Consider the following 21,530-nt stretch of genomic DNA (forward strand, 5'->3'; position numbering starts at 1 on the left):
CCGCCTTCCCTCTCATTTGTTAAGTCCCGCTACCCCCATGCAGATCCACTCCCAGGTAACGTGGCCCTTCCTGCAGCATGGTTACCTTTATCCCTACAGATTGATAAATGTATATCCGTTTTTGCCACTGGTGTTACATCTTTTAATTACACACTTCGTCCGCCTCTTTGTTTGCAGGATCATAATTACTACAAACCTGTGTCAAAGAGTTAATATGATATGCAGATTAAGAGTGTGGACTCTGCGGCTAACCTGCCTGCCTTCAAATTTTGGCTCCACCCCTTATGACCTGAAGGTGGTGTAGGGGCAAATATGCATTAAAAATACAAGGCTTGGGGCTTCCTTGGTGGTTCAGCGGTTAAAACTCCATGTTTCCATTGTTGGGGGTGTGATTCAACCCCTGGTTGGGGAACTAAGATCCCACATGCCACATGATGGGGAAAAAAAAGAGGCTTGATTCTCCTTGTTGAAAATAAGGGAAGAGACTTCTCCTCTCCCTTCCCTCCCTTTTCTTCCAGAATCTCTTTCTCTGTCCTTTTCAAATGTGTGTCATTCATTTTCATGGCTAAATACACCTCCTGCCAGTCTCAGGACTCAGGAATGTTTCCTCAAGGATCTGGTAGTCACTGCTTTGAAAAGTCATCACCAAGAAACAAAACAGGGGCCTCACTCATCACCTGACTCCAAATTGTGAAATTTCCTCAATGTAATGGGTTGTGTCCAATTGCCTGTAGGTAAAGGTTTTGCAAGCTCTTTCTGTGGATGACTGTGATAAGGAGACCAAACAAGTCAATCCTAGAGGAAATTAGTTCTGAATATTCATTGGAAGGACTGATGCTGAAGCTGAAACTCCAATACTTTGGCCACCTGATGCGAAAAACTGACTCACTAGAAAAGACCCTGATGCTGGGAAAGATTGAGGGCAGGAGGAGAAGGGGACGACAGAGGATGAGATGGTTGGATGGCATCACCGACTCAATGGACATGAGTTTAGGTAAACTCCAGGAGTTGGTGATGGACAGGGAAACCTGGCAGACTGTAGTTCATGGAGTCGCAAACAGTCGGACATGACTGAGCGACTGAACTGAACTGAATGAACTGTGATATGCACCATATTCTGGCTTAATGCTTATTTGATAATAAAATCGTTTTCTTTCTCCTCTACTGTGGAAAGGTTTCCCGGGTGGGGAGGAGATATTATTTTTAAATCATATTTCCCGGACAATGGCCTCAAACAAGTCACTTACTCGTCCAGAAACTCAGTTAGCTCAGTCCTAATGGGGTTGCTACAGGCATGAAATGAGATTATGCGTACAAAGTTTTAGAACAGGCTTTGGCACTCCTAAGTTCTCTAAATATACGAGCTATTATTATCATTACTGTTTGTAGATTTTTTTCATTGACTTTATGGTAGCATCATGTGGGGTTTTCGGGGGGTGCACTGTGCAGCATGTGGGATCTTAGCACCCCAACCAGGAATTGAACCCACACCCCCTGTATTGGAAGTGCAGAGTCTTAACCACTGGACTGCCAGGGAAGCCCCCAGCAGGGAAGCATCATTGGGAATAGTGAGTGCAGATTTCCTCTACTTAATCTTGTTCTTTGGTTCATTTTACCACTTTAATTTTGCTCGATGGCCTCCTCCCCACTCTCTGTGACGCGAACTTCTCTACTGATACACAGCAAGAACAGTGATGTCAACTCCCTAGATCCAAGGCTCCATTAGTGGCATGTGAAGCACATGCCCTGCCCAGCAGAGCTGAGTTCATCCTTCGCGAGTCCACCCCGAGGACCCTCACCTTCGTAGGACCAGTTGTTGTTGAAGGTCTGGGTCAAGGCCTGCATCTCCTGCAGGAGGACCGAGTCTGCCTGGGAGGAGGTTTCTCCCCCATCCTCCTCTTCCAGGACCTCCTCTTCCTCTTCAGGGTCGGGGGAATTCTGCATCATTTCCTCAATCTCTTCAATCACCTGAAGAGGGTACACAAGCGAGCACTCACTCTTCTCTGCTGCAGGGATATCTCAGCGTGAAGGATGATCAATGAAGGATGTGCCTAATTTGCTGTCTTTGTAAAATTCCTACAGCAGTATTGTTACTTAATAAATATTGAATAATAACAAAAATAAATCTGACCAAAGGCTTGCAAACACTCTCCCTTTAATGCAAAGCCCTCTTTAACGTCAAACCTCTTCCAAGAACACCATTTAGATGAGTGCTTTATTGGAAATAAACTGCTCTTTCAGGAAACAAAGCGGAGCTGCCTGGAAGGGAACATTTACTTCAATTTGCTGAGCACTTTCTTCCTGAGTGGGGGAATATTTCATCCACCCAACTCGAACACAAAATCCAGTCCATTCATTGTGATGATGCCTATGACCGGAAATGGCAGTGTTCCTAGGACAGCTCAAACTCATGTACAGCTTTTCACATAGAGGAAAAGAGCTCTGCCTCCAGCATTCACCAGGACAAGAACTAAAGCTGGCCAACAAGTGCAAAAAAGACCATTAAATAATGATAGAATAAGTAGGGTCTGGACGCAGAAAATAGGTAAGAAACTCAGCTATAATCTAGACTGTTGTAGGGGACTGGTTCTAGAAGATGCGAGTCAAATTAGATAACTGCCAAAAGGGAAAAAGGTGAACTATTGAACAACGCACAAGACTTTGGACACTAATTGTTCACACATGAAGAAAAGGGAATGAGCAAGGACTACTTCTTTGGAAGGAGCCATTGATGAGTCTGGTCAGAACAGAGCATCTGTATATTTGTCTGTTCTCGATGCTGTGATGGGCTCCGGCTCCAAGGCCACTGGTTACTGAAGTGGGTTCCTTTATGTTAGGCTGGACTAAAGATAAAGGCACTTAAGAGTTTCCTCCTTTGGAATAATTTCCATTTTATTCCAAAGCTTTCCCATCTCCACTCACAAATTTAAGGGATACTTAAGCCATTCATGGGATAAAAGCAAATGACATGACCCTACTTTGGAATTTTATGGCTGAGTTCCTCTTTCCCTCGAAGTCGTTATCATTGAACTTGGATCACTGAACTGTATTTCCTCCCGAAATTCACAAGAATAAATGCCAGCACCTCTTCTTTTCAATCCAGTTCCCTTTAATCTCTTGATCCTTATCTGTTTATATCCTACCCTTTACCACAGATGTGAAAGAGTTCCTTTTACTAAAAAGCACTTTCTGGCACCAAAGGCTCCCGGTAGAGCTTTTTCAGAATCGCTCTGTGAAAATGCTTGAAAGGTGCCTGCTCAAAGCAAGTGCCCATAAATAGTTGTTGACTGAAAGGTTGAATGAGGAATCTAGAGATCCAGGGGTATTCTCCCTAAGTAACAAATTATTAAAACCAAAATGTAAGTAAGTCAATAAAATGTGAAGCACTATACTTTTTTTTTTTTAACCAAATGAGTGTATCTAAGACTCTTTTGGGAAGGTTCAACATTTTCAATGTTTTATGAAATATGAGAAAATATCCATCACTTGAAAGCCTCATCTGTCATTTCTATTCTCGTGAGAACAAGGATTTGGGACCCTTGTTTAAGTGTCTTGACACCAAGTACAATGAGTTGCAATAAAAAGGCTTAGCAGGAAATGAAGGCAGTAAACACTGGGCCCCTCTCTGGCTGTTACCAAACACGGACCCCACCCGACGCACATGTCAGGGGTTACATTCCCATTTACTGCAGGTGGGTAAACTGAGTCTTAAAGAGACATGCAATCCCTTATCAAACACACCCTCAGTCACAACACAACCACCACAAGACCATACATTTCTCTGTCACCTTAAAGGGATGTGGCAAGTGCGTACTCAAACTTTTTCTCTATCAAAAGAACTGAAAGTCCCAAGAACCAAGACATATTCATACCTGATCTGCTGTGAGTAAAGGCTCCTCATTGATTCCAGAATCGTGTTCACTCTTCTCATTGAACTCTTCCTCTTCTTTCTCATGGATCTGAAAGGGGTAAGAGAGGGGATGGAATCCTGATTGACCATCAGCAGAACTAGGATTCTCTCCAGTCTCTAGAATAGATAGCACTGACAGAGGCCACCCTGGCCACCCACTGTGTAAGGAGAGAATCTGAGAGGTGTGCAGAGTTTCATTCAATTCCAAGAATACCCTATCCGTACAGCATACATCACTGGGTCCAACATGGTCAGAAAAAGACAGTAAGGCATGTGTGGCCAGCACCATTCTCACCCAAGGGGAGAAGCATAGTTGTTTAACCCATAGACAGGTCACCTTCAGATAAACAAGGAACATTCTCAAGGTGAATAATAATGGCAACCAACTCCTGCAGCAAAGGCACATTTGTTTATATAAGGAGTTTCAACGGGGACTCTGTTTCCAGATTTTACTTTAGATGGCGCTTTAGTGGTAAAGAGCTTGCCTGCCAATGCAGGAGACATGGGTTTAATCCCTGGGTCGGGAAGATTCTCTGGAGGAGGGCATGGCAATTCACTCCAGTATTCTTGCCTGGAGAATCCCATGGACAGAGGAGCCTGGTAGGCTACAGTCCATAGCATCACACAGAGTCAGGTACAACTGAAGCCACTTAGCATGCAGATATTATAAAGAGTGAGTTGTTTCGGCCCAAATAGTCATGCTTTTAAAATCTGACAAAAAGTCATCGTGTTGTTGGAATCTAGGCACGGTGTCACAGCTAATGAAGGATGTGTCAGAGCTCCACAGGACATGCCATGGAGCAACCTGACCACACACACCAAAGAACAAACTGCAACAGCAAATACTGAAATATTTGCACTGTCCCCAAAATTCCATCCCGAGCAAGACTGAAAGTCGACAACCATCGAGGTTCTAGATGTTGAAGCCCAGCAACGTATTCACAACGTTTTTGACTTTACTACCCGTGTTCCAAGAGGCCACAGCCTGGTACTGATGGTCAAATCCTGCACAAAATAAGCGCAAAGCTGGGAAAGATTGCTGGCCAGAGGAGAAGGGGGGAGACAGAGGATGAGATGATTGGATCACACCACCAGCTCGATGGACATTAGTTTGAGCAAACTCCAGGAGATAGTGAAGGACAGGGAAGCCTGGAATGCGGCAGTCCGTGGAGTCGCAAAGAGTAGGACCCAACTGAGCGACTGAACAACAAGCCACTAAAGAAACTAACAAGCTGTCTGCATCCAGGAGTCTCATTTGAAAGTCATCTCCAGCCTGGCAAGAAGCACCTCCAGGAAATCTTTCTGCAGACACCTCTCATCCAGGAATCAATTTCACATGCACCCCGACAGCTGGTACACTGGTCTGTCTGACTACTGGGGATTACATGTTTCCTGTTCTAATTAGCACCCCCAGGAAACACCCCAGTTCCAGTCCAAGCAGTCATGTCAGAGGGAATCCATCCTCAGAAGCATCTCCCCATTTCCTTAAACTCTACCTTGGCAGGCACCCCCAACAACAACGTATCACCTTCTATCTACATTTGCTTAAAACCAGGACTATGTCATAAAAAAACCAAAAACAAAAAACTCAAACACATCTCAAAGGCCATCTGCTCTCAACCTGGGTAAGGGGTAGGACAGCGAGGTAATGGGATTATTTGAGGGGCTTTTGTGGCAGATGGTGACATCTATTTCTGCTGTTGAACCCATATGCTGCTCTCTCTGCCAAGTCCACCACCTGTGGTACATGCCTGCTTCCCACAGCTCCCAGCTGTGCAGAAGGAAACTCCTGTGGCCATGGCTTCTTCACAACTACTCTCTCATGGTAGAACTTTCTTTAGGGCTAGGAAGTCCTGTGGTAGGCGCTAGGGTCCTGCTCAGAAAGTTTTATTTTCTTGTTTGGATTATTTTTTATAATAATATATAAGCATCTGACAGCCAGTGTCAGCCTCTAAGCAGAATTTTTGTCATAGTAAGTCTGTTTTTTAAATGGAATATTTACATTTCCTGAGATATGGCCAATTTTAGCGAGTTTACCTCACTGACTGTTAACACTGTATCTTTCAACTACCCCAGCCCCCTGCCCAAGGTCCTCCCCCCGGGCTCAGGGTGAAGGCGGGGAGGGAGTTTTTAGGCATTGACCCTTCTTGCCATTCAGACATTATGGAAGCAAGGAAGCTGGGCAGCAGCATGGATGACTCCAAATTAGAGCCTTCTTCCTTCTCTCTGATGCACAGCATACTAGTCTGATTTGTCAGGCTTGGGCAAAACAAGATTTGAAATGAATTGTAAGCTTGTGAGGGCTTCCTTGATGACTCAGATAGTAAAAGAATCCAACTGCAATGCAGGAAACCCAGGTTGGATCCCTGGGTCGGGAAGATCTCCTGGAGGAGAGAATAGCAACCCCCTCTAGTATTCTTGCCTGGATAATCCCATGGACAGAGGAGCCTACTGGGCCACAGTCCACGGGGTCACAGAGAGTCAGACACATGTGAAACCTACTGTGAGTTCCTGGCAACATGGGAGCTATACCTAGCTCATACCTCCTCAGATCCCATGAAATTTTTGCAGCTTGTTTTATGTCCCTGGATATGTTCCAGTGTCTCCTAGTTTACACTCTCTGTGAACTTGAATAGAATTTGTATCCTTATTGTGTGAAAATTGAATAGATCTTACTTATATTGAATTGGTTCACAGTGCTTTTCAGGTCTACTGTACTCTTATATTCATTCTATTAATTTTTGAGAGTTTGATATTGAAATTCCAATTTAAAATCTTAATTTATTTGTTCAAAAAAATAATTTAAGATATGGTGGGACTATATGTAACCCTGTTCTATATTTTTCAATTTTCCTGTAAACTTTCATATTATACTTTCATATGATATGATATGATAATATGAAAGTGTTATCATATTTTCATAATTTAAAAAATATTTTAAAATTAATAAAAGAGGTATAGTGAGGTATAACTAAAAATCCAATGGTAGAAATAAAATGGAAGACCAGAGAGTATTCGATTAACCCAAAAGAAGGCAGAGAAGGTGAAACAGAGGAATAACGACAATAAAAGAAAAACCCAGGTAGAACAAATTGAAATGCAAAATGGTATTAATGGTAACTATTAATGTTAAAAGTTAATGAATTAAACACTATGCAAATGAACTAAAACAATAAACTAAAAAGCACAGATCATCATGGTCAGACTAAATATAAACGAGCCAACTACATATAATCTATAAAAGATATATTTTTAAAGACATAGATAGGTGAAAAGTAAAAGGATTGAAAACCATTTACCTAACAGCAAAAGAAAGCTTTTGTGGTTAAATTCGTATCAGACAAAGTAGATTTCAAAACAAGGAGTATTACCAGAGATGAAGGGTATTTCAGGGCTTCCCTAGTGGCTCAGGGGTAAAGAATCTACCTGCCAACGCAGGAGACACAGGAAGGTTTGATCCTTGGTCCAGGAGGATCCCACACACTGCAGAGCAATTGAGTCCGTACGCCACAACTATTGATCCTGTGCCCTAGAGCCCACGCTCCACAACAAGAGAAGCCACTGCAGTGAGAAGCCCACGCACCACCTACAGAGAATAGCCCTGCTCTCTACAACTGAAGAAAAGCCTGCACAGCAACGAAGACCCGCACAGCCAAAAATAGATAAATAAATAAAATTAAAAGGTATATCATAATGATAAAAGGGTCACTCAGGAAGACATAACAATAATAAAAGTGTGTAACTAATAACAGATCTTCAAAATATGTAAAACAAAAACTAACAGAACTAAAGAAACAGACAAATCCATGATTTAATATTAATAATTGGAGATTTTAACACTTCTTTCTTGATAACTGATAAGACAAAGAGACAAAAAAATCAGGATATAGGAGAATCCAACAATACTATAAACCACCTTAGTCTAGTTGACCTGTACAAAACATCACAACCATCGATTGCAAAACAAGCATTCTTCTCAACGGCACATAGTACATTCACCAAGATACAACATACACTTGGTCATAAATCAGTCTCAATATATTTTAAAAGATTTATTTGTACAGATTTTATTCTCTGACTAAATTAAATTAGAAATCAATGACAAAATGATATCTGTAAACATTTTTCTAAATAACCCACGGGCCCAAGAAGAAAGCACAAGAGAAAAATGGAAAATATTCTGAACTGAATGATAATGAAAACATACCATATTAAAATTGTGGATCCAGTTGAGGCAATGCTTAAAACTTTCCTGTTTTAAGATGCTGTGTTATGACTACGGTCTGAATGTTTGTGTCCTCCCAACACGTATGTTGAAATCCTAGCCCCCAGTGTGATGGCATGAGGAAGTAGGGCCTTGGGGCGGTGCTGGGGAGGGTGGGAGCCTCATGAGTGGGTCTGTATTCCTATAAAAGAGGCTCCCAGAGCTCCCTTGCACCATGTATCCTGTGGGGAAACAGCCAGAAGTTGGCAGTCTTCAAGCTGGAAGAGGCCCTTTAACAGAACCAACCATTCTGGCACCCTGATTGTGGATATCCAGACTCCCTAACTGTAAGAAGTAAATTTTTGTTGTTTATAAGCCACCCAGCCTGTGGTACTTTGTTATAGCAGCCCAAATGGAACAAGATCATTTTCTCTAAGTTTGAAATATGATCTAAGCTCCCACTTTTGTTGTTGCTTTTAATCAGTAAGTCATGTCTGACTCTTTGTGACCCCAAGGACTGTAGCCCACCAGGCTCCTCTGTCCATGGAATTTCCCAGGCAAGAACACTGGAGTGGGTTGCCATTTCCTTCTCAGGGTATTTTTCTGACTTAGGAATCAAACCAAGTCTCTTGCATTGGCAGGCAGATCCTTTACTGCTGAGCCACCAAGAAAGCCACAAGCGCTCATCTTAGAAGCTTAAAGAAATGGACGGTGAAGTAAAACCCTAGTTTAAGTACAAAGAAGGGTACAATAAAGTTAAGGGAAGAAATAAACTAACCAGAAAATGAAAAAAACAATGAAGAAAAAAAACACAGAAGTGCTTCTCTGGAAAAATTAATAAAAATGATAAACCCATAAATAAACTATGCAGTGGGGGTGAGGGGAAGGGACAGAAGGAGAGAAAAAACACAAATCAACAATATCAGTAATAAAAAAGGGACCATCACTCTAGCTCTTATTAACATTGAAAGAATAAGAGAATATCAGAAACAAGTTTGTGGTCAGTACATTCAATGACTTAGATTAAATGAATAAATTCCTTGAAAAACACAATTTACCAAAATTAAAGAAAATCAGCAAGAAACAGAAAATCTGAATAGCCTTCTATCTATTGAAGAAATTAAAGCAGTAATCAAAAACTTTCACAGAGAAGGATGGTTTCACTGGTATAGTCAATCAAACATTTAAGGAAGAAATAATACCAGCATAACAGAAATGTTTTCAGAAAATAGAAGAAAAATTTCTAACTCATTTTATGACAAATACAAGAGAAGAAAATTAAAAGAGTCCTATGAACATAGATGCAAAAATCCTTAATAAAATGTTAACAAGGGACTTCTCTGGTGGCACAGTGGATAGAGTCTGCCGGTCAGTGCAGGCGACATAGATTTGATCCCTGGTCCAGGAGAATCCCACATACCACGGAGTAACTAAGCCCACACTACTGAGCCTGAGTGCCTACAGCCTTTGCTCCACAACACGAGAAGCCACTGCAGTAAGAAGCCTGCACGCTACAACAAAGAGTAGCCCCTGCTCTCCACAACTAGAGAAAACCCACGCACACAGCAACGAAGACCCAGTGCAGCAATTCATCACATTAACATAAAAAATTGATCTACACACATACATTGTTCAATAGATTTAATTAACATAATCACAGCTGAACTTCTGGCAAGTTTGTTTGTACAAATTTATCAGGTGATTCCAAAATTTATATGAAAATGCAAAGGACCTAAAATAGCCAAAGCAACTTTGAAAAAAAAGAACAAAGTGGAAAGACATATGCTTTCTATCAAGACATTACCATAAAGCTACAGTAACAAAGACAGTAAAGTATTGGCATTCAGATAGATGCCTAATGGAGAATTCAGAAATAGGTCCGCACATCTAGGTCAACTGATTTTCAACAAAGATGCCAAGACAATTAAATGTGAAAAAGATAATATTTCCAGTGAATTGTATTGAAACAACTAGATAGCCATACCCATGCACAAAAAAATGAACCCTGACCTAGCCTAACACCATATACAGACACTAACTTGAAATGGATCATAAATCATATAAAAGCTAAAACTACACAACTTCTAGGAGATAAGAAAAAATCTTAGTGATGCTGGGCTTGGCAATTTCTTAAATACTACATGAGAAGCACAAGCTGTTTTTTAAAACTGAATAAATTGGATTTTGTCTCATTTAAAAGAACATTTTCTCTTCAACGGATGTGAAGAAAGTTTTAGCTTTCTTAGATATGAAAAATAAATCCATAGACAAGAAAAAAATATTCACAAAACATACAGCAAAGGACCTATATCTAGAATGAATGTGTTAAATTAATTAAACAAAGAGACCATTAGGCTAAGGTGATTTTAGTGCTTCAGGAGGTTCCTAAACGAAGTAAAACCAAAACCTCTAATGCCTCAAGGTTAAGAAGCAAACCAAAGGACTCACTCACAAACAGCCAATCAGATTTTCCCAAATAATACAACCACTCAAGCTAGAGCCAGTCACCTTATTTCCTTCCTTTGTTTCCACCTCTTCTCTGTAATGGCAACCCACTCCAGTACTATTACCTGGAAAATCCCATGCACAGGGGAGCCTGGTAGGCTACAGTCCATGGGGTCACAAAGAGTTGGACACGACTGAGCGCCTTCACTCACTTCTCTGTAAAAGTCCTTCCTCTAACTAATGTGGGCGGAGCACTCAACCACTTTGGGTTTGGCACTGCCAGATTTTAACAGATTTTTGCTCAAATAAACTGTCAAAAATTTAATATGCTTCATTTTATCTTTTAACATGAGGAACTCTAACATCGCCATAATAACACAAACAACCCACCAAGAAAACGGGCAAAAGATTTAAACGGGCACTTCACCAAAGAGTATACACATGAAAAGACGCTCAACATCATATATTATCAGGGAAATGCAAATTAAAATCAAAATAAGATGCTGCTATATACCCACTCAAATGACTAAAATCAAAAAGGCTGTGCATGCCAAGGGTTGGTGGGGTAATTTGAGTTCCAAACTGAAATATAGTTTGGCAGTTCCTTAAAAAGTGAAACACACTTACAATATGACCCAGCCATTTCACTCATAGGTTTTTATCCAAGAAAAACAGAGACATATGTCCACAAAAACACTTACACTAGAATGTTCATAATAGCTTTATTTGCAATATTCAAATGTTGGAAATAACCCAAATGTCCATTAACAGGTGAATGAATAAGAAAATTATGGCATATCCATATAATGGAATACTACTCAGCAATAGAAAGGAATGAATGTAGATACATGCAATAAAATGAATGAATATCTAGATAATTATACTGAATTTTAAATAAAGACAAAAAGAGTACATGCTTCACGATTCTATTTATACAAAATTCTAAAAAGTGCAAACTAATCTACAGTGACAGAATCAGGTTGCCTGAAGATAGGGGGTGAAAGGAAGAGTGATGGACATGTAGACATGCTTGCTATCTGGCTTAATATCTTGTGGCTATGGTCTCACAGACATAAACATAAGTCAAAACCTAGCAAACTGCACAGTTTAACATGTGCCTTTCATTGCATGCCAATTATCCTTCAGTAAAGCTGTGAGTTTAATTTCAAGAGTGCAAGGTTGATTTAACATTTGGAAATCAATTCATGTAATTCATCACATTGACATAATAAAGGAGAAAACCATATAATCATCTCAACAGAGGCAGAAAACAGAAATAATTTGTCTTCAGAGAAATAACAAGAAAGCATCCCACAATTTAAAGTCATGAGCTTCCAGGTTGAAAGGGCCCACGGAGTATAAAGCAGAACGGATGAAAAAATACAGCTCACTCTAAGGCACATTACTGTAAAAGAAATGAGAAAGGAAAAAGAGAATATCCTCAAAGCTTCTAAAAAGAACCAAAAGAGAGTCACATATAAAAGACAAAGAATCAGAATGGATTTGGGGTTTCTCAACAGTAACTGAAAGCTGAAAGATAAGAGAATGGTACTATGCAATTCTGAGTAAATATGCCTTTGCAACCTAAAATAACTCTTATCAAGTCAAATTCTCAGTCACGTGTATGACAGGAAAATAAAAACACTCTCATCTATTCTAACAAATACATTCCTTCTACCCTTTCTTAAGACTATACTGATTTTTTTTTTCACCAGAACGAGAATACACCCAGAAAGATAAAAATATGGCAGTCAGGAGAGGAGAGACAGGCAAGAAGAATTCCCAAGACAAGAGTTGTGCACTAGACCTAGAACACAACCATTAGTTTATAGAAGATAGAGGGTACTAGTTTTGATTTTTTTTTAATTGGATTAAAAGACTGATTTAAAAATATATATATGAGATTTAGAGTTCACTCGGAATTTGGAGTTGAACTAATGACAGATGTACAGGAAACTAAGCATATGAAAACCAAGGCAATTTTTCACTCCGAGTTAAGAGAGGAAGTATTTTTTTTTTTAAAGAAATTCCATGATTCAGCAACAAAGAGTATTTACTCAGTTATACTCGTATGTATATATTCTCCTCCTCTGCCTCGCTCAGTCCTGGCCGACTCTTTCTGACCCCATGGACTGTAGCCCACCAGGCTCCTCTGTCCATGGGATTCTCCAGGCAAGAATACTGGAGTGGGTAGCCATTCTCTTTTCCAGGGGATCTTCCCGACCCAGGGATCAAGCCCAGCACTCTGGCATTGGACACAGATTCTTTACCATCTGAACCACCAGGAAACCCAGTATGTATACATAAGATTGATTTAACGACAAATTGGTGACAAGAGGGAAGGCCAAATGGGAGTATTTGAGGTGATGCAAAAGAATTAAATCTTCTCTTCCATAATAGATAACAAACAAAATTGCTTTTTTAAATAATCAAAGAAACAGCAATGTAAAAGTGTTATTTAGGAAACTGTATATACCTGCCAAAAAATAACTAAAAACAGTAGATGTGGCTGCCTCTGTGGAAAAGGGAAAGGTAAGTCAGGGGCTGCTGTATGTATTTTTTGTTAAGTCTCCTACTATTTTAAAAGTATGATTTGACTTTTAAAAATTACGTACATGTGTCATTTTGATTTTATAAAAGCAAAAACGACTCTCTTTGCAGTCATAATCTTGCAGCTTCTATTTCATTAAATTGGTTATAGTCACAAGGACAAGCATGAACAGGTTTGAAAGCAAATATAACTGATCCTTGGCAATGAACTAAGTAGAAGTAGAGATAAGAGGACTTGCTAGAGAAAGGCCGACCAGCCATAGGGACACTGCATGCCAAGGGTGTTTGGTCACCATGTTTTACAGAAGGAATACAGAACATTGGTAACATAGCAAGTCATTTAAAGTGAGATCAGTGAAAAGAGCTTCTACTGCAATGAATACAGATAATAAAGGAGGCTGAAATAAAACAGCTTTAATCCATCCATTATTGCTACCCCATCCTTTTCCGTGGGTTAGATGGAGAAAATTCTATGAGGAGATCAAGATCATCTTTCTCAGGGTCATTCAGTTTCCCCTGAAATATTAACCCTCTTGAGGGAAATCTGCAAGTGAGGATAAATTAGAGTCCTTTCGAAGGGGAGGCTATCTTATATATTTTTTTGGCTTAACCCACAAAATGAGTTAGAAAGATGACAAAGGAGATAATAAAGCAGAATCTGCCTTTTGCACCACGACAGGCCTGATTTCATTTCAGTAATGAAATGAAATTATTACTGCTTATCTTCTCCTTTGCATTTTGGGTGAGGACTCAACACTATCCATATAAGCACTGAAAGAGAAAAAAAAGCACTCAGGAGTTCAAAACAGGACCCGAGACATCCTACATCCATGCTAAGTAGGGTTGTAGCAAATCTCTGAGATTCAAAGACTCTTTTGCCCAGTCAATGAAGCCTCAAGGTTCTGAGTATTTTGAATAGCTAATGATTAGAAGAGTTAGAAGGGCTATATAGAGCCACCTTTCAACAAATCAACTGATTGCTGATCCCTCTGCTGTGCTATTTTGGGCAATGGTCTACAGACATATCGCCTGGTAAGGTAAATCTGGTTCTTGCCCTTCCCTGGACTCAATCCTGGAGCACCTAGAAAGATCAGATCCACCTCCCTCCCTCGTTTGCTGAGCCCACAGAATCGTGACAGCACTTCTTGATAGGGAATTGTCAGATCTGCTTTGCCACTAAAACTAGAAAACTAAGCAGGGTAGAATGAGGCTTTGAGCAAGAACAGATCCATTATATGATTTAATAATACTTTTCTACATGTATATTCAACTAGGAGGGGCATTTTGGAGCTCCTGTAACCTATGCAAATCAACTCAAAACAAGTATTCTCTTTACTGCTTTTTTCAGAAGCCTGTAGGCTACTTTCTTCCTTGGTGTCAGTAACCACAGACTATGACTCAGGTCCAGTCATACGCATGCCTGGTTGGTTGAGTTTCATAAAGAATTCCTCCTAGAGGGTGGGAGAGAGGCCCAAGAGGGAAGGGATATATATACATATAGTTGATTCATTCTGCTATACAGCAGAAACGAACACAATATTGTAAAGTGATTATATGCCAACAAAAAATAAATGAAAAAAAAAAAAAAAGAATTGCTCTCTATTACATGATGACCTCTTTATTATCTGGGCCCCAACTGTGGCCATTAGCCAGGCTCTGAGCTTGTTACAAGTCTGTCAATACTCCTTTTTTAACTTTTTCTTTTATATAGGAGCACAGCCAATTAACAATGTTATGACAATTTCAGATGGACAGCAAAGGAATTCAGCCATGCATGCTGTCAACACTGTTTCTTGATGGGACTGAACTGTTCATTTTAGATGGGAAACCCTGGTTTGTTTGTTTTTTAACCATCATTGTTTGAACACAAAAGAAGCCTGTGATACTCACCCTCCTGTCTTACTTCAGATCACCTAATTCTGCACATTGTAGGACACAGATGAGCAACAGAAGTGACCTGCATTTACACTATTTTACAATCATTCCATTCACCTCATATGCCCTGGATGTCCTCCTTCATCTTACTTTTCACTTCCTCCACAGTCCCTGCCTTCCCAGCAATGATGCTGAGCTTCGTTACATAATGGGGAAGACCGCTGAGTTACTGGATGCTTTAAAAAAATTTTTTTTTTAAACTGGAATCCACAGCTCCTCAAGCCCTGTTAAGTGAGGGGCCCCAGAGGTACCTCAGTGTCAGAGTTGTTGCCATTTACAGCCTCCATGTTTGGGTCCCTCCAGTCTTCTGAGAGTGAAGGGATGTAATTGTCTGTCAGAGCATCCCAAACCCTGTAAACAAAGAGAAGCTCTCATTAGCGCACATCTGTGGCCTGGCCCCGCCTGGAGGAAGGAAGAGCTAGGCCGGGGGAGGAGAGAGGCTTCTGTGTGTGCCAGGCTGAGATCATCTGCCTTCCAGCATGTAGGAGTGAAGCAGCTTAAAAACTGAATTTCAGGCACTACCAGGAGAGAAGGAGCCAAGAGAATGGACCCTAGCCAGGAACTTCAGGGCCAAAAAAAAAAAAAAAAAGGAGGAATTTCTCACCATTGAGATACTAATGGTAGCATCTACAATTAAAACACCGCTGACAATAAAGAAACTACTCCAGAACTAAATCTGCCCCTCAACCAAATGACTCCTGTCCTATGAATCTAAGAAATGCCCATGTTTCCTTTCCTATGGGCAGAGAAGAAGGAGAGGAAGAGGGAAGAAGAGAGAGACAGACTGATCTGGGCAGATTTTCTGGCTGAATCTCATTAAGAACAGGGTCATTGTCTGGCTTATAGATACAGCTGACCCTTGAACAACACGAGTTTAAACTGTGAGCATCCACTTGCGTGGATGTTTTTCCAAGGAATATTGTAGTACCAATATTTTCATTTCACAGATCTTTATATTAACTAAAAGTATGGGGGAAAGTTTGTGTTAGTTTAGAGATCACAATTTGTGGAATCAAAAGAACTAGGGTTTGAGTCCTGATTCTCTTCAAACTGTTTCAGCTTCCTGCCCTTTGTTTTTCAATTTATCAATCCCTTTGTTTTCGAGGCAGACATAGCAGAAAAATCCACTTCGTAAGGGGTGAGCACCCCTAATCCCCCATGTTGTTCACAGGTTAACTGTATTTCAGTTTCAGATGCCTACAATCCAAACAGTCAGGAATTAACTCCTTGACACCTAATGGAGGTAAGGGGATGATGCCAATGTTATTAAGTTTCTTATTACCCAAAATGTTCCAGGGACCCCAGGGTGGCACAACCCTGACCTCTAGGAATGCAGAGTCTAAGTGTGCCCTGTCTCCATCGTAGAGACTCTAAGGAAAATATATGAAAGGAATCAATAAAGACACCAATGTCTACACAATCAGCTTTTAGTGGGGGGAGATGGGGTCCCCTTTATTATACTTTTTTTTTAAATTTCTGATAGGTACATTATAAAAAAGGGTATTCTACAATTCTTTTTGTTTAACTCACTATTTCAGAAAGGTTTTCTTGGGGAAAAAAAGTGGGAAGGGGATTGAGGGAAATCCTGAAGTCACAAACTTTCACACAAAGGAAAATAAATAATTCAGTTAACAGCAAGAGTTAATCTAAATCAGTAAACCAAGCTCCTAAAACAATGCTATCCATGCAAGTCAGCAGCACTTGAGTTAACATGAAGTAATGAAATAATGAGGGCTCGATGCAATCTCCTTCAGATGCCTGTGCACATCAAACAGGACTGATACCTGTGAAACAACACAAGAAGGGATGTTTTATTTAGATATACTAATATAAGGAAATAGCCATTTACAAATAAGCAAACGTGTACACATATGAATCAAATCCAAAACGTGACAAAGTATGGTTAAGATGCTGAAAAGATAAGTGTACATTTTATATATATAGCAAGTATATAGATATATATACAAGTAGATATGTGTGTGTGTGTATATATATACATATGTCAAAGCACAGGCACTAGATATCAGATACATAAAATGAGGGAGGGGAGTGTTCTTAACATATGTGAAATCTGGAATGATATAATATACAAGTATATAAACAGGGAGATTTTCCTAGTTTTGTATGCACCAAATGCATACGATTTGGTGATGAAACAAAAGCAATCAAGAGAACATGATTTAATGGCACTGCTCTGGCTCTCCACTGATCCATTTTTTTCCCTACAATTATAAGGAAGCACTTGCACAGAGCTCATCAAGTGTTCATTAGACATTCATTCAGCAGGATTGAGAGTCTACATCTTAAACATGGGTGATAGTCCAGCCTCCATCAAGCACTATTAGAGCATCATTAATCCAGCCTAATTCTAAATCCAAGTCTAGTTAGCATTCTAACACCAAGGAGCAAACACGATTTGCTGTCTCCAAGACAAAAGTCCCAGCACCACACCCACCAGGAAGATCAACGGACAAATCCTCCGTGCATCACGGCATTACACTCAGCCTCGGGAATGAACGGCACGCATGCAGGCACTGACCTTGAAGTCTGACCCTGCAGCAAGTGCCTGGAAAACTGATTCAGCAAAGCCCAAAACAGGCAGGAGCCTTCTCCGCCTCTCCTAGGTAGGATGGAAGCTGGGACCTTGAACAGGGGACTACACACTCTCCAATGACCTTGAAACTGTTTACATCTTTAAAGCGACACATGAAAATGCTCTAAAATCATTTAGGGCAGCAACTTTTCTCACCTGAGCCTTCACTGACAGACCCTGAATTTCACCTTCTAGTTCTAGATTTTTAGTGACAATTCCCTAAACCTTTATCTCCTTGGGATTTCAAGCCATCCTTGTTCTCTTTCAAGTTTTCTCCTTCCTTTTTCACAGACATATTTTTTATCTTTTGAGGTTCATAAGCAATCTTTAATAGAATGGCTCATCTCTTTGTCATCATTTGCACCCCTTCCCATATTCATTCAGTGCCCGTTTACCAATAATAACCATAGCAGCCAACCTTACTGAGCAATTACTAAACACAAGCCAGGCACTATCCTAAACTCTCTATGTGGGTCAATTTACTCATTCCTCACAGCAACACTGTAAAGCAGATGCGGAGGGAAAAAAACTCTGAAACACAGAGAAGTTAATTAACTAATCTAAATTCACCCAGTAATAACAGGGGTAGGATATGAACCCAGGCAATACAGTTATACAGCCTATATTCCTAACCCACTCGACTATTCCAATTCTTTATAAACTGTATGATTCTCGTGAGCATCAGAACACACGCCAAGTTAAAAATCACAACCGAGAACAGCAGGGCAGCAGCAGCCTCTGTGTGAAAGGTCTATAACTACATTATTCTGGACATGGTGCTTTCATCAATCTATGAGAGCAGAAATGGCAAGGTCAGCAGGCGTACACGCCTGCTTTCTGTTTAGATCTCCAGCCCAGGGAAGGGTAAATGGAAGGCAAAGGCAGGCTCACTGGCAGGCACGCAGTCCCGGGAACTGGGAGGGGAGGCCTGGGAGGGGAAAACACAAAGCTTTCTGGAGGGAGAGAATGGGTTAGACTTTCGTCCCCAGAGAGGTTGTCCCTCCTATCCTAAGCAGGATCCTTGGGAAGAGATGTATTCCCTTCAGAAGTACCCTGGGTGGACTGTAAAATTCCACTTCCTGAGAAGCATCCTCCTATTTACTCTTATCTTTGGGAAAGGAGACTTTGAAAGCTATCCACTATTATCTTTCATCAAAAAACTGAAGGTTAAACAAGTTCCCTCAGTTCTTGTTATTATGCTGTCATGACACCTGAAATCCAGTTTGTTCCCTTGTGCATGCTCGGCTGCTTCAGTCGTGTCCGACTCTTTGCAACCCGTGGACTGCAGCCCATCAGGCTCCCGTGTCTCTGGAATTCTCCAGACAAGAATACGGCAGTGGATTGCCATTTCCTACTACAGGGGATCTTCCTGACCCAGGGATTGAACTCGACTCTCTTATGTCTCCTGAATTGGCAGGCAGGTTCTTTACCACTAGTGCCAACTTTCCTCCATCCCTATAATAATAGAAATGCCTTTTCAAGTGCATAGTTTATACCTTGGGCTTATATGGTTGTAGGAGACTTGGGTTCGATCTCTGGGTAGGGAAGATTCCCTGGAGAAGGAAATGGTAATCTGCTCCAGTAGTCTTGCCTGGGAAATCCCATGGACAGAGAAGCCTGGAGGGCTACAGTCCATGGGGTGGCAAAGAGTAGGACACGACTTAATGACTGAGTACACACATATACCTGTAGAAATGACAAACTGTCTCTTACCGTGGAGGGCTAGGGATTTGGAAAAAGATGCTGGCAGAGGATGAGCAAACTGAACAGAATTCATTGGACAAGTGAAAGTGACAGTGAAGGTCACTCAGTCGTGTCCAACTCTTTGCGACCCCATGGACTATACAGTCCATGGAATTCTCCAGGCCAGAATACTGGAGTGGGTAGCCTTTTCTGACTTCAGGGGATCTTCCCAACCCAGGGATCGAACCCAGGTCTCCCACACTGCAGGTGGATTCTTTACCAGCTGAGCCACAAGGGAAGTTGGACAAGACGTGTACACTAAAATCTGGGTCTGCAACTGGCAACATAGTCATCAAGGCTACATCAATCCTGCTACACACACACACACAGCTATATACATACTCCTGACACTATGGTAGACAGGGCAAAGTGCTCATTAGAACTCCAATTTGGTAACATCTCTTAGGCTGGCTACTGCCCTCATCCGGTGTTTCATTGGTTTCAAGTCAGGCCAATATCCCGAAGAAGGCAATGGCACCCCACTCCAGTGTTCTTGCCTGGAAAATCCCATGGACGGAAGAGCCTGGTAGGCTGCAGTCCATGGGGTCGCTAGGAGTTGGACACAGCTGAGCGACTTCACTTTCATTTTTCACTTTCATGCATTGGAGAAGGAAATGGCAACCCACTCCAGTGTTCTTGCCTGGAGAATCCCAGGGACGGGGGAGCCTGGTGGGCTGCTGTCTATGGGGTCGCACAGAGACGGATACAACTGAAGCGACTTAGCAGCAGCAGCAGCAGCAGCAGGCCAATATCCACACTTAGATGTGTGTTAATATGAGTATACTTTTGCTGTTAACGCTTAGGAATTACGAATTATTAACACACCAATGACTTTCAGCAACTTTTTAGATTCTTTTAAATGCTTCAATAGAATCCACACTATGTCTGCCTTCCATATGGGGAAACTGAACCTCTGAGAAGAGAATTAACTTTCCTAAAAACCACAGCTATCTGTCGACTTTCCCTACCTGATTATTTAAGATTTACTTGTCTTCAGCTTAAAGCATGGCTGACTACAATCTGTTTATTTATCATGGGAACTTGATTTTTAACATGACCTTTAACCCAGTAATTCTGTCGGAGGAACAGGAAACTCAGTGTTCTCATATATTTGGCCTCTCTGTCACCAGGGTCCTTGTAAGAGGACAGATAGGAAAACCCAGAAAGGTAGGAAATAGGGTGAAGGCTGACCATTCCCACTCAGTAGGCCTCCAGGTTGGACCTCTTATGACAAGGAAAGGGTGAGTCTACATATGCAGAGAAGAGATTCTGGTATATTTTCTAAATTTAAAAAACTGAAAATATATTTTCATACATATCGACTCTCTTTTAATGACTTCCATGCCCTGACAAGGCAGAGATACGTTGATATCTCAGCCAATTCTCTTTGAGCCAAATAGTTATAAATGAAAACTTCGGGATTTCCCTGCCCATCTAGTGGTTAAGACCCTGTGCATCTAATGCAGGGGGTGCAGTTTTGATTCTTAGTCAAGGAAATAAAATCCCACCTGCCACATGGCAGGGCCAAGAACAAGAAAAGAAAAAAAATCAAAACTTCAAAGGGAATCACTCCCCTTGCTTTCTGATTTGTGCTATCCTTCAGGAGATTCCTTTGGCCAAGAATTTCATTGTTTTTGTTTGAAGCTTCCATTATGTAGTTCTAACCCATCCAAAACACTTGCAATTCATTGGTGGATGAAACCTCTAACTACCAAATCCTAGCAAGTTTATCAGAACAAGAGAGCTGGGCTCAGGAGACTATTAACCAGGTTGGATATTAAACTACCTTTTTCTTTTACCCCATCATAATATTACAATTGAAGTAGCTGGATGGGTGTCTATAAAACAAAGTGTGTAATTTGATTCAAATTTTTAAGCAGTAAAGCTTTAGATGTGTATGAAACACAGTGAATGCCCAGAAAGCACAGCATTACGATTTCTCTCCCCAGATTCTTCCCACCACACTATCCCCACATCATATTTTACCTCTAAAGAATTATTCAGCTTTCAGTCATTTAGCTGAGCAGTCAATGAGGCAGGCAGGATAAGACCAATAATCCCATGTGATGGTAATTAACATTGAGTGGCCTCGGCTAATGTGCTAGAAAAGGGTAAGAACCTGGTTGTTGAACCTCTGTCCTTAATGAGGC

General features: G+C 40.9%; 1 protein-coding gene across 4 annotated transcripts in view; it reads right to left on the reverse strand.

The window, feature by feature from the left end:
* The window catches only part of FEZ1 (fasciculation and elongation protein zeta 1), a 42,350-nt gene that overhangs the window by 12,705 nt on the left and 8,115 nt on the right, over window positions 1-21,530 (reverse strand). For all 4 annotated transcript variants that reach the window (XM_043452519.1, XM_043452522.1, XM_043452520.1 and 1 more), the window contains 3 exons: window positions 15,296-15,395; window positions 3,873-3,959; window positions 1,800-1,968 (listed from right to left, as the gene is read on the reverse strand). In XM_043452519.1, coding sequence (XP_043308454.1) covers window positions 1,800-1,968; window positions 3,873-3,959; window positions 15,296-15,395 — 356 coding nt within the window. The remainder of the gene's footprint in view (window positions 1-1,799; window positions 1,969-3,872; window positions 3,960-15,295; window positions 15,396-21,530) is intronic.

Source organism: Cervus canadensis, chromosome 29, assembly GCF_019320065.1.
Source record: "Cervus canadensis isolate Bull #8, Minnesota chromosome 29, ASM1932006v1, whole genome shotgun sequence".
Classification (NCBI taxonomy): Eukaryota; Metazoa; Chordata; class Mammalia; order Artiodactyla; family Cervidae; genus Cervus; species Cervus canadensis.